We start from the raw sequence: 14,310 nt of genomic DNA on the forward strand, positions 1-14,310 counted from the left end.
AGTACTTCAGGAATTTAGGTTTCAATTCAGGAAAGCGCTTAAGCACTTGCTTAACTTTAAATCAGAAGGCCATAAGCATGTTTAAATTTATGGAAATGATGGAGTGCTTTGCCGAACAGGGATGAGATTACTCACATGTTAAACTTCCTTGCTGTTTGGGGCCCTAGTTTCCTCTGCCTTTCCTCGTAACTCCCATTAATTTGTGATTTGTATCTCTGCTGAAGAAAAGCCTTTAAAGACTTACAGGGCCAGATTTAGGGGCAGGCAACCCAGGCAGCTACCTGGGGTGCCAGGCTTGGGAGGGCGCTGGGCTCAAGGTGCTGTTTTTGTTGTTAATGACTAAAGGGAAAATAGACTGTTTGAAGTAAAATGTTTCAGGTATTCCATATGTAGATTCATTTTTCATTAAACCTCCTAGAATGTTGTGGACATTTGTAGTATCTTGTGGAACCTTCCAGGCTTTCTGAGAACTACCTTTTCCTTCAACCTCCTAGAATAGTGTCAGCCATGCCCTTGTGGGTATATAAGAGGTGGGACATTGCCAGTCAGTCAGTGAGATATAAGAATGAAGTGAAGTGAGAGCCCAACAGTGATACTGTGAACCTTTTTTTACTGTGTAATTATGAAAGTGTACTTGTGCTTTAAGAGGAGAACAGTGTAAGTATCAATTAATTAAGGACATACTTAATGAGAGACCAAAGATATTTATTGAACCCCTATCTGTGCAACAATATAAAAGAAATACTGTTACTTCTTTTGCCATGCTTAACACATAATATTTGATGACTTTCTAAGACTGCAGAACATAGACTTTTGCTATATTATCACTTGAAAATGCCATTGGCCAGTCTTTGAATCTCTCTGATGCTATGTTTCAGTTTCCAAGGGCAAAGATGAAAAAAGCAGCCTTTGAACTAAAGGAAATAGATTAGCATTCTAAGGGTGTCACCTTCTGTAACACTATTTAATACTGGTCCGGCCTATATTGGTGCATAGTTCAATTTCTTGATGTTAGTACGTTTCAGTTATTCTTAAAATTTTAAAGTGTCTATAAGCTTAGAGGAAAATATTTTTTATTTGCTTATATATCGCATGAGTAAATACCGATTTACAGATCCTAGCATGCAAATTTATCATTTTATATGACAGGGATAAATCATGCATGCACGTCATGCATCAAAATCATGAAATGGGCTAGAAATGCAATAAAAAATAAGGTATTCAAAAGTTTTAGCAAATGGAAGGCAGGACACCAAAGACGCTTCTTGCCTGGGGTGCCACTTGGTCTAAGAAACACTATACATCATGGTGTGTGAATTAAAGGTAACTTTGTATATAAATGATTATGTTTTACTAATATAACTGCTTGTTCAGTATGTGTTCTGAACATTTCTGATGTTAAAAATGTCTCCCTCAAATTAGATATCCATAAACATCCCTGTAAATAGTAAATAAACACAACCAAAATGTATTTATGTATCATGTGCCCAAGGTTGTTGATGCACACTCATAAGCTGAGGTTTCGTGTATACACAGCTTCTGTATGTGTGTGCAGATTCCTTCATCAGGATCCCTGCATCAGGAGCTGTGTGAATACAGTTTAGGTGTTCTCAAAAATGTGCAGAAACCTTTAGAAATATGGTCTCAGGCTTTCACATAAAGATGCCATTTTCAAAAGACTTTTTATTTGTAAAAAGAAAAAATACAAAAGTCCCTTAGGAATCATCTCTCATAATTTCATGTTTTGGGAGAAGAAAATTTGTTATAAGTGTACAGATGATGTGAACATTTGCATTTTCTGTGTTTGCATTTGAAAACCTCATTTTTTTCCAAATATTAAAACCAATCAAGCAAGTAAAATGATTGTGCCTAAATATGATGAAATAGTATCATACAAAACAGTTTGTTATAATAACTGCATAGGAGAGTAGTTTTTGAAGTGTTGTGAAAGAAAGGCAGCCACGTAGAAAGGTAGCTCGTTCACCAATCTTTTAAGAAAAGAGAGAGATCTATAGGGTTCCACTGTCCGGTCTTTCTAATAGAGTATTCTCATGAATTCTCCTATAGTACGTAGATGGCATGATGACTCAAATGTGCCGTATTTCAGCATCCCTGATATAAACTCCAAACCATTCAGCTGGGTTGCACAGGGTATAAATCAGCTCAGTGCCTTTACCCTTCATTTGTAGATGTCACTAACTCATCTGCATTCCATCTACTCTTTAATCTTCAGAAATTACAAATCTCTTGGGTCCAGATCCTCAAAGGTATTTAGCTGCCTGACTCCCATTAATTTCAGTGGGGGGGTTAGGTGCCCAAATACCTTGGAGAATCTGGGCCTCAGAAATTACTAGTCAGCTAACATTACTGGAGAATTCCATAGGCTGCTCCCACCAATCTTTTCAAGCTGCTGGATGACACGTCTCTGGACTGCTACCCTGCAGCTATCCAGGATATAGGTCCGAATCTGCTTCCTCTCTTTTTCTCTCTCTGGCAAGTCAGGGAGCAGATCCCTAAACTGTCATCCCAGAAGGATGGCGGAATTGACAGGCAGACTTCCACAAATTTGGAAAGGAGGGATGGATTTGGGTTTCCTGTTCTGATTCAGTGGGAGCCAAAACAGGGTAATTATTTTAAAGCATTTGCACTGTTTGCTGATCCAACATCCATTCACATTTTAAGATGAATGGCAGCCAGCCTCTCAGTTGATAGCACTTTCCCATCAATTTCAGCTGTGGCTGCTGGCCTAGAACTAACATTGTCTGGTTCTTAACATCTCCTGCAGATTTTGAGAACCCAGTGTTGTGGCTTATTTTTATTTTGGAAACAATATTAAATTAAATATGAAATTCTAAACTATTTTTCCTGTTTGAAGGCCTCTAACAAGGCCTAACTCTTCGCTTATATCACTTCCATCTAATACATCAGGCAATACTGAATCAGTCCCAATTTCTGTTTCTTTTCTTATGACAAGGCTTTTTAAGAGTAAAGATCAAAGGTTTCTTAAAACCAAACAGAGTAGATGCCTGATTTCTTTACTGTCTTTAAGCTTGTTTTAATATCAGTATATACAAGTAGGCGGGAGTTAGGTTTCATTATCATTCTATCCACCCACAAACAGGGTTCATAGCACAATTATTGAGTAACCCATAAACCTGAATGGCGACAGGTTTCAGAGGGGTAGCCATGTTTGTCTGTATCAGTAAAAACCATGAGGAATCCTTGTGGCACCTTAGAGACTAACAAATTATTTGAGCATAAGCTTTCGTGGGCTGTAACTTACATCTGATTAAGTGGATTATAGCCCATGAAAGCTTGCATCCAAATAAATTTGTTAGTCTCTAAGGTGCCACAAGGACTCCTTGTTGTTTTTTCCATGAACCTAAAGAGAAAAACCAAACAAAGCCAACAAAGAATTCTGCCTTCCCCTTTCTTCCATGTCCTTACTCGTCCCACTGTGACTCCCCACACAGTCGCCCATCCACGGAAAATTAGGCATAGGGCCCATGCCCAGAGGGCCCAGCCAATTGGAGGGCCCCCAGAAAACATCTGCCACTGCAGCAGAAGCCCAGAGCCCCAAGCGCTAGGCAGGGCAAGCCCCTGTGTCCTGCAGCAGGCAGACCCCCAGTCCAGTGACTGGAGGAGCTCTTGCTCCCCGCTGTGCCCCAGGGCCGTGGCACAGGGACAGAGCTTCTCTGGTCTTGTGGCCACAGTGTGGGGAGGCAGAAAAGGAATTGCCGGGCTGCAGTGGGGGTGACAGAATGGGAGAGGACTCATGGCAGGGTGGAACATGGCAAGCCCCGGGGAAGGGACAGAAAGGGATGGGGCTGTGGGAAGGGCCACAACGGAAGGGGTGGGATGGGACAGGGCCAACAGGGAAAGGAGTGGAGTGGAGCCTCCCACTTGCTCTGGCCCCAGGCCCCAGGAAATCTTAATCTGCCTCAGCTCTCATCCTATCTTGACTCCCCATGTTGCACCAGGGTAACTGAGCAGGGAATTGAGCTAGGCTGTAGAAGGGCAGAGGAGTGTGTTGGAGGATGGTTTAAGGCAGGGCCAGCACTTTCAATTAGGTGGCCTAGGCAATTGCCTAGGGCGTCAGGATCATTGGTGGGTGGCGTTTTGCCGGAGGGGGCTGCAGGCGGCTCAGGTGGAGCTGCCGCAGTCATGGCTGTGGACGGTTGGCTGCTCCTGCGGCTGTGGTGAACCTCCCGCAGGCACGACTGCGGCAGCTCCACCAGAACCGCGGGAGCTGCCAACCATCCGCAGCCGTGACTGCGGCAGCTCCACCTGAGCCGCGGAAGCTGCCGACCATCTGCAGCCACGACTGCGGCAGCTCCACCAGGGCCGCGGGAGCTGCCGACCATCCGCAGCCACGACAGCAGCAGCTCCACCGGAGCCACGGGACCAGCGCGCGGGGCGGCAAAATTGCCATGCGCCTAGGGCACTAAAACCCCTAGCGCCGGTCCTGGTTGAAGGCAAAGAGATGAAGCTATGTGCTGCTCCTTGGGTTGGCAGTGTCTCTGCCATAGCACTGTATTAACAGAGACAATGTGTGTGAGGTAATATCTTTTATTGACCAACTTCTGTTCGTGAGAGAGACAAGTTTTCAAGCTACTCAGAACTCTTCTTCAGCGGTGTGTACCTTAGAAACGTATATCTTTCACCAACAGAAGTTATTCCAATAAAAGATATTGCCTCACTCACCTTGTCTCTGTAATATCCTGGGACCAACATGGCTATAACAACGCTGCAAATAGCATTATATGTGTTATTAAACAAACTGTATGGTTTTGTGTGCAAGTTTGATTCAAGTGTTTGACTTGTTATGTATCGAAGCAGACATGCATTGAGAATAGGTAAGTGATAATTATCTAGCATAGGGATAACCGCTTTGAAAATCTTTCCAAAGGGGTCAAAATGCACAGGTTATTTTGTATGGACCCCAGTGACCTACATTTGATTTACATGTAGATGGTTGTAATAGCTTAAAACGTAACAAACAGCAATGGATTAGAAAACCTATATATTTACTTGCACATTCAATCAACTTGCATGTGACTCAGCAGGAAATTCAAAAACAAACGCTAATTTATGGAAAAATATGTAATTCTAATCACAGTTTAGCCCTGTGGGGATCCAAATAACAAACTACAATCTTTACAAGCAGATGCTTTCATCTTACACTCCTGAGCTGGTGACATTCCAAAAATTCTTATCATACCTTATTATCATCCTTTATTAAAGCTTATTACATTTCTTCTTATTGCATGTTTGCTATAAAATTCTGTCACTCTTAATATGGAACATAAAAAGCTTTTGATATGTTTTATCCATTCATGAGATTGAAATACACAGCACAAGGGTTTCACTATAAACTGTAAAACACCAGCTCAGAGTGTCATTTGAACATTATATTAATTTGACCTTTATTTGACTCTGTTCTGTTTGGTTTCTTAAATCTTTTCACAGATTGCACATTTCTCTGCCATCAACATGCAAGTAGATTGTCAGCTGATCCTATAGTACCTTTCAATGTACTGAATCATTTCATTATTATTCTTATAGCCTAGATACTTAAATTTGAAGTTTTGCTATTCCTTAAGAATTTTTTGAAGTTTAAACCTTAAAGCTCTTAAACAATAAAAGGCCAAATTTGCACCCTTTTTGTGATGCACTCACATAAATGAGACATATCCAATAGATGCTCAGACAATATAATGACAGTGTAATTTACTTAGTATTTCTTTTCTAAACAGATTGCTTTTTGTGAGCGCTGCAATGATTGATGTGGCTTTGGAAAAGATTTTTAATAGAGTTGGGGAAAATGGCATAAAAAAAGATAAGAATGAACGTGAGCCTCATCCTTGCCCAAGAAAAGAGTTATCAGGGGTTCGAGGGAAGGGAGGAAGATCATTCTGGAGGAAGGAGTAAGAAGTTGAGAGAGGAGTGAACAGGGAGAGCTGAAAAATTGTGTAAGTAAGCAACCAACAGTTAACTCAGCCTTGTAAAAACTGTTATGAACATTTGCCAAATATACTAATATACTTATCCCTCCCTTAACACAATGATGAAAACAAATGACATTGTTTTTCATCTTCTGTAAAATAACAGTAATAATTGTAATTAAAATTAATATAAATAAATAAAGTATTCATTTGAGGGCAAATATAATTTTGCAAGGCTGGATTAACTGAAGTGAAACTCTATACTTTCTAAGGTTCATTCATCACAAGTGTAAATAATCAACGTTCAGCTGAAATTCCAGGGTCTGAACATATCATCTTAAAGAGTATTACTCAATGGAGAATCCTGGGTAATATTGGAAAATTTAGAATAAAGGCACAAATATGAAAACAGAATGAATATCAGATAAATTCACTGTAATTGTTTACTGAGTAATGTTCTTTAGGCCTGGTTATTGGAAACCTAGGGTTGCAATCTAAACTTGATTATAATGCTATTGACAGTTGATAAGATGATCATTTTTATTGCAGGAAAATAGTTGACCTGCAAAATAAAATGTGACATCAGCCATATGTGTATTTTTTGAGAAATACACATCGTGCATTCCATTTTTAGTGAACAACAAGAAAAAATACAGAGACTATCATTCACCCATAACAACTGTGGAAATAAATAATGTAGAATATGTAAAAATATCGTATAATCATGTCTGGTTAGAGTCCAAAACAAAGAAATCTCATCCATAAAATCTGCCTGACGTATCTTTGTTGCCACATTCTCTCTAAGCAATATCCTTTGTGATGTGTTTTGCACAGATTGTTTTATGAACAAGTTTTACAGAAAATGGAGACTATGGGATCAAGATTAGATTTTTTCACAGATAAAACTGCAAAATTAATGGATGGGTCAAATCCACTCAAAAATATAAGGATAGAGAGCACAACTTTTCCAACTATTATATGGAGAGATCTCAGTAGACGTTGGCAAGTTTCCATGTGATCATGTAATGAAATTCCATTTATAAATGTACAGCTTTTAGAAGTAAAGGTTCAGCCACTCTTTTTAAAAAAAAAAAGTATGCATCTTATTGGCTACCTTCAGATGAACCTAAACAACATAAACTGCTCCATCAAGTTGCTTGGATTTTACACATCCAAAACTGGCTTTGTGATGACTTGAGAAAAGACAATAACATATGAAGAATTTGTGCTTTGATAATTTCACTTATTTTTAATTAACTATTTTTTTAATCTACAATAAAGTATACATCTGAAAAGCATATTTTTTGTGGACAGCAAATGAATGCAAATCAGATTGTAAATGAAGGGGTTTATTTCACCCCTGTCTCTTGCCAAACTGGGAACTATATGCTGAAGATCTAAAGTAATTTTCGAGTGGAACTATGTCTAGCCCACTCTAGGTCCTTAAAAAGGTTCAAATTCTAATTGTAGCTGCAAGAAAAACATATGGTAAATAATTTTTTTTAAGCTTCAGTTTTCAAATGTTTCATTTTAAAATATATTGTCAACAGGGAGATTAATGGAAAATAATGCCTCAGCAACACTGAGTAGTAATTGCAGCAAAGAATCCTGTGGCACCTTATAGACTAACAGACGTTTTGGAGCATGAGCTTTCGTGGGTGAATACCCACTTCGTCAGATGCTCCAAAACATCTGTTAGTCTATCATGTGCCACAGGTTTCTTTGCTGCTTTTACAGATCCAGACTAACACGGCTACCCCTCTGATACTTGAGTAGTAATTGCAATTTTACTTGGTGTGCATTTTAATCTTTTCACATTGGTTTGAAAATGTAAACAGTCTTTTTTTCTTTTACACAGGTGTTTGTGTGTGTGTGTGTGTGTGTGTGTGTGTGTGTGTGTGTGTATATATATATATATATATATATATATATTTTCCATTTAATTATAGGAAAGCAATTTATACACTTCAACTTGCAATCACCCGGATATATACAGCAATAGCAGTCAGTGATGATAAAGTTCAATGCTGAAAAGTGGAATTTTATCATACAGCAGATCTGCAGAAGTAAAACTCATGAGAGAGGCAAGCACTACTAGGTTCCTCTGGCCACATTTCACCACTTCATTTAGTCACTTCTCCTTTCAGAATATGCCATAAAATTGTTCCCAGGAAACCACAGAGCCACCATTTCTAGGTTTCCAGTGTTCTCCTACTATCCAGGCAGTATTACTTTTTCCTCCCTGGTCAGCCCAGGGACAGGTTGGGGGAACAGTATGCTCACTGACTCCTTCCCCATGCTGCTCACTTCCCACCCTCTCATCCTCTATTGAGCCTTGGACTTCTGGACAGCCCTCTCATCTGAAAGACATTACCTCCAACAGCAAAGTGCTTTCTAACCCAATACTGGAGAATTGGTTCATTACCAGTACCATAGTGAAAGTGCCACCCATTGAATTACTGCTGCTGCTTTCAGCAGCTTTTGGGGTTTTCTTCAGAGATCTCCGCTCCAGACATTGATCAGAGTTCTAGCTGCCTATTTCACTTTTTGTTGTTGCCAGGCCAACATTTTTAAATCTAGCCTTGGTTTATGTGCAAGCAACTTTGGAAGTTCAGCACTTTTCACATGCATTTTTGAGCAGTGTCACTTGCATGCACAGTTGATAGACTTTACATACAAAAACCTAGTTTATCCCAGTGGATTTTGCATATGTACATTCTGTCACTTGAGTACACAAATTATAGTGCTTCGGAAATAAATAAATAAAAATGTGTGACCGAAGATGCATGCATACACATAGAAAAAGGATTGAGGCCCTTTGGAATTTTTGTCCTGAGGAGTGAATTCATTTCTCTGGTTTCCTGTCTGTTTACTGCATATGCACAGATCGTTCCTATAAAGAATGAATATATCTTCCCAAAACATACCAATTTCCAACTTTTGGCAACTGTAATGTACCCCGCCCCCCCAGTCACTTGATAGCTTTATCTATTCATTTTACATACACTGGTGTCTCAGTACAAACTTTGTTTTCCTTTTAGTTGCTTGCCAGTAAATCCTACTGAGTTTTAAATCTCTGAAGTTCTAGGATCCCAGTGGCTGATAAATGACATTAGTAACCTGCTATCAGTCTCCTGTACCTTTCCTGTTTCCACCCATATGAACCCCGGGACAAACCAATCGAACCCCAAATTTGCTATGTGGAGAGATGGATGACTAGCTTTCTATTACAATCTTGATTTTGCATCTCTTTATGTTCCTCAGAAAAGGTCTGTTTCACCTCAGAACTTAATCACCTCTTTAATTGTTATGGGGAAGGGAGAGAATTCCAGTTGGATGAGGGAAAGTGCTAAGATTTTCATTGTGGAGATGCAAGGGGTGCAATCAGCTAAAATTGGAACAGAGTGGTAAGGTGGATCAGAGAAACTGAAGCATCTATGCACTACTTCTTACTCAGGGCAGATTGTAATATTATATCCTAGCCCATACTAAATTATACTCTCTTCTCCAAACAGAAAACAGATTCAGAGAATGACAAGAAGCCAGTAAAGGTGGCAGAGGTTGGAGATGATTTAGTCCTATTAACTGGAGTAGTGGAGTAGTCTAGTTGGAGCATTTTGGATCATGAAGTGTTTTAGATCCCCCTTTAAATTATGTTCTGTTTACGCTACTTTAACCCCATTGAAGCCAGTGAAATGAACAAGGATAATTGCCAAAATAATTGGCCCTAGGGATTTAGAAAGACCATATTTAAAAGAGGTGCAAGAATCAAATAGGAACCATATTTAAGATATAATGAAAAATTTCAGCTCAGGGTCAAAATAAGGGCCAGTTCTGGCAATTTTCAGGCAAAGATGATAGGCACATTTATAGACAAAAGGGAGATGGAAGAGAAAGAAGAAGTAAGGTTTGAATGTCAAGGATCACTACGATTTCAGGCCTCAACAGCCAATTTAAGGTCTGAGAAAGGAGAGTGATAGCGGAGTCAGAGACTTGGAACAAAGAGAATATTTTATCTGGAGGGAGGACTTTAATCTTTGGAACATTCAGTAATAAAAGCTTTTTTTTTTTTTTTTTTACTCACAAGGCACTGATGGAGGGTGTAATCCTGCAGAAGGCCTAATCTTGAGTAAGGACTACATGATCAGGCCAAGAGTCAGTACAGACAGATTGAGGAATCAAAAACTGAACCAAATGGGATGAAGTTCCGTGCCCTAAGTGCAGAAGTGATAAATGAGATTGACTGTAACAATGACATGAGAGAGAGAGAGAGAGAGGAAGAAGAGAAGGAATGAGACCTAATGTTTTAGCTTTTTAATATTTTTGTATTAATAGTTTTTTAAAAAATTAAACCTACATTATTACAATGTATTTTACAAAAACACTTTTGTGCACCAGCATCATTGACAATCTCTGCTCTGGGAATAGTGTGTTATAGATAACATCTGCTGCAAAACTATGGGCTACAAAGCTAGTGTACAGTGTTGAAAATAAAATCAGGCTTGGATGGTGTGGAAGATTGGGGAAAAAACAAACCATAAATATTAAGAAGCTTGAGAACATTTCATATGACATTAAAATAATTTTAGTGTAAATCAGTTTTCTGCTTTGAAACTCTATACAATGGGATTAATTAATAATGTCCAATGATACCAGAGATAAATCTGTACTAATTACTCTGTAAATAGTTATTCAGTTTAACTTGATCTTGGAAAAAAGACGACTAAGGGGGGGATATGATAGAGGTCTATAAATCATGACTGGTGTGGAGAAAGTAAATAAGGAACTGTTATTTACTCCTCATAACACAGGAGTTAGAACTCATCGAATGAAATTAATAGGCAGCAGGTTTAAAACAAACAAAAGGAAGTATTTTTTCACACAACACACAGTCAACCTGTGGAACTCCTTGCCAGAGGATGTTATGAAAGCCAAGACTGTAACAGGGTTCAAAAAAAAGAACTAGATAAATTCTTGGAAAATTAGGTCCATCAATGACTATTAACCAGAATGGGCAAGGATGGTGTCCCTAGCCTCTGTTTGCCAGAAGGTGGGAATGGGTGACAGGGGATAGATCACTTGATGATTACCTGTTCTGTTCATTTCCTCTGGGGCATCTGGCAGGATACTGGGCTAGATGGACCTTTGGTCTGACCTATTATGGCCATTCTTACATTCTTGCAATTTTTACAAAAAAAAATGGGGAGGAAGGGAGAATAGAATACCTCCAATGTACTATCTCAAATACTATATGGCAGGGGTTGGCACTGTCAGAAGTGGTGTGCCGAGTCTTCATTTATTCACTCTAATTTAAGGTTTCGCATGCCAGTAATACATTTTAACATTTTTAGAAGATCTCTTTCTGTAAGTCTATAATATATAACTAAACTACTGTTGTATTTAAAGTAAATAAGGTTTCAATATGTTTAAGAAGCTTCATTTAAAATTAAATTAAAATGCAGAGCCTCCCAGACTGGTGGCCAGGACCTGGGCAGTGTGAATGCCGCTGAAAATCAGCTTGTGTGCCGCCTTCGGCAGACATGCCATAGGTTATCTACCCCTGCTATATGGCCTTCATTACTATAGTAGCTAAGCACCTCACAATATTTAACCTTATCCCGTTCTGCTGAGATAGGGAAATACTATAGCCCCATTTTATAGATGGAGGTGAAGACAGACTAAGTGACTTGCTCAAGGTTGCACAGGAAGTCTGTGACAGATCAGGGAAGTGAGCACAGATCGCGTGAGTCCCCAAGCTAGTGCCCTTACATCTGGACCATGCTTCTTCTCTGCTGCTTGTTATCTTTGATTCCTCCTGCTTGGCTGTTGGGAACAGAATTATTTATTTTAGGAACTCATTTGGGCAGCCTAATTTTTAAAATGAAGTGATTTCTCTATACTGAAGATTTAGAGATGGAAAGGAAAAGGGGCACAGACTTTTGTCTTTTATCTCTTGACAAAGTAGTGCAAGAATCAGGATGAGAGTGCAAGAGCATGAAGTGTGCAATTAGATTGAGTGTGAGACACAGAGGCACAGTATTGTTCCTTAATGGAGCTTTTTGCCAGTTATATTCACTGATACTGCTATATTACTAAACTGCACATACAATAATTGCTTTGTGCTACAGCATAAACTGTAGTTGAATAATTAGACTGTAAATGCTTGTTCCTATTGTTGTATATTTGAATACACAACTTGCTATTGTCATAAAAACATGGAAATGTCATTATTAAAGTGAGTTATTATAAATGTATTTATCACTTGACACTGCAGTTAAAAACTCCTTAAAAAATGTGTTCTTTATCACCAGCAATGCATCTCTTTGGCCTCAACTGGCAGTTACAACAGACTGAAGATGACACATTTGAGAATGGAAAGGTGAATTCTGATACCATGCCAACAAATACTGTATCGTTACCTTCTGGCGAAAATGGTAAGTGAGACACTAACTTTATTCCATTTCTTTGGTAACATTTCCTTTCCTTGAAGTTGTATCTACTTACATCACTTCCTCCTTATCTTTTTCCACCATAATCATGTAGATCTAATGAAATTATAAAGCCATTTAAAAAAAACACGGTATTAAAAAATATTGTACAGTAGAAGTAAACAATTAAAGTTTTATTCAGATTGTAACGGACCACATCATCTCTCCCACCACATGGATGGAGGTAATGGGATCCAGTGGATTCTGACCTACAGATATAGAAAGGGGCAGTGCCACCCTACTGGCAGTTCTCATAGGCTAAACCTGTGGCTTGCAGAGTTTGGCCTGTGCAGCTAGAGAAGAAAAGGAATTTCAATAGGGTTGGATGTAAGAGATGTGGAGATGTCATTGCATCCCATCAATGCTTTGAATCTCTTTTAGATAAATTGATGTAGTCCTGTCAGTACTAAGTTACCTGCTTTCCCCTTCCAAAGTTTGGAAGCCCTGCTTAGGGGAGCTCTGATTGTAGGTAGATGGGGATTCTCTGGAACCACGGCTGTTGTTAGAGCCACAATGTCAGGGAGACGGAGATGACTGGAGGAGCTAGTCCAGAAGAATAGGCCTTCCATATACTGGCTCTAGTCTTGATGGTCTCCATTAGATCTGGGTAGTTTCAAGACCAAAACCCCTCTTTGTTCTGCAGGGAAGCAAACTGTACTCCTGAACAAATGGAGACAGAACTCTGTGAAGAGGAACTTGCTGATTTTTGAATCCTCCTCTCTGTGGTAATTTCTGTGTAAGGGACAGCTTGGCAAGAGTGAATGCATTAATGTGTGCGCTGCAAATGGTGTGATGACCTTGCTATCAACAACCTAATTTTTTCCCCTCTGTATAATTCAGGTTTTATTTTTACTTCTGGCTGAAGTTTAGTAAGTCATGTGTGGTACATTCTTCTGTTTCCCCAATGCATCTTGGGTATGTTACTGAGTCTTCCTCAATCAGCTAATATATAATGTCAAACTATTATATTAATTTTGTTGTGGGAGCTTTTAAAATACAAACCACATAAAGAGATTACATTTTATCAGTCTTTTTTCATGTTGCCCTTTAAGAGTCTCTAAACTTTTAAAAGTCTGCACACCTTTTGCTAACAGAGGCTTTAAAATCAATAGTTTTTTAATTAGGGTTGCCAGTTTTGGTTGGATGTATTCCTGGAGGTTTCTTCGCATGACATAATCTTTAATTAAATATTAATTCCTGGAGACTCCAGGCCAGTCCTGGAGGGTTGGCAGTCCTATTTTGAATGGAAAACTTGATTTCAATGGTGTTTGCATCATTACCAAAAAAAAAAAACAAAAAACATTTTCCCCTTCACAAAGTGCAGCTGATCTCCTCATCACTGAGGAGGAGGAAGTCTTTGCTGGCATTTGCCATCCTGAAACTTTTTCAAGAAATCACAACTCCAAATTATAGAAGTGACATAGCTCAGTTCCCTCTTTCTGTCATCCTTTAAAATTGTGAAGCCTATCTAGTAGGGCTCACTGTGCTTCTTTCTTTTCTCCTTTCTTTTTGCCTAGTGTCTTTGACTTGTATTTGGTATCCATTATCTCTATCCTTATATGGATGGCTTCTTACTTGTTGCAAGGAATAGAAAGAAGCTATTGTATTGTTAATTATCAGAGGGTAGCCGTGTTAGTCTTTATCTGTAAAAGCAGCAAAGAATCCTGTGGCACCTTATAGACTAACAGACGTTTTGGAGCATGAGCTTTCGTGGGTGAATACCCACTTCCTCAGATGCATGTAATGGAAATATCCAGGGGCAGGTATATATATGTGTGCTAGCAAGCAAGCTAGAGATAACGAGGTCAGTTCAATCAGGGAGGATGAGGCCCTGTTCTAGCAGTTGAGGTGTGAAAACCAAGAGAGGAGAAACTGGT

The 14,310-nt window shown here is 39.1% G+C and overlaps 1 protein-coding gene across 17 annotated transcripts in view; it reads left to right on the forward strand.

The window, feature by feature from the left end:
- Nucleotides 1–14,310, forward strand: part of TENM3 (teneurin transmembrane protein 3) — an 857,073-nt gene that overhangs the window by 694,265 nt on the left and 148,498 nt on the right. For all 17 annotated transcript variants that reach the window (XM_050945288.1, XM_050945293.1, XM_050945292.1 and 14 more), the window contains one exon: nt 12,257–12,379. In XM_050945288.1, the coding sequence (XP_050801245.1) occupies nt 12,257–12,379 (123 nt within the window). The remainder of the gene's footprint in view (nt 1–12,256; nt 12,380–14,310) is intronic.

This window comes from Gopherus flavomarginatus, chromosome 3 (assembly GCF_025201925.1).
Source record: "Gopherus flavomarginatus isolate rGopFla2 chromosome 3, rGopFla2.mat.asm, whole genome shotgun sequence".
NCBI classification, from domain to species: domain Eukaryota; kingdom Metazoa; phylum Chordata; order Testudines; family Testudinidae; genus Gopherus; species Gopherus flavomarginatus.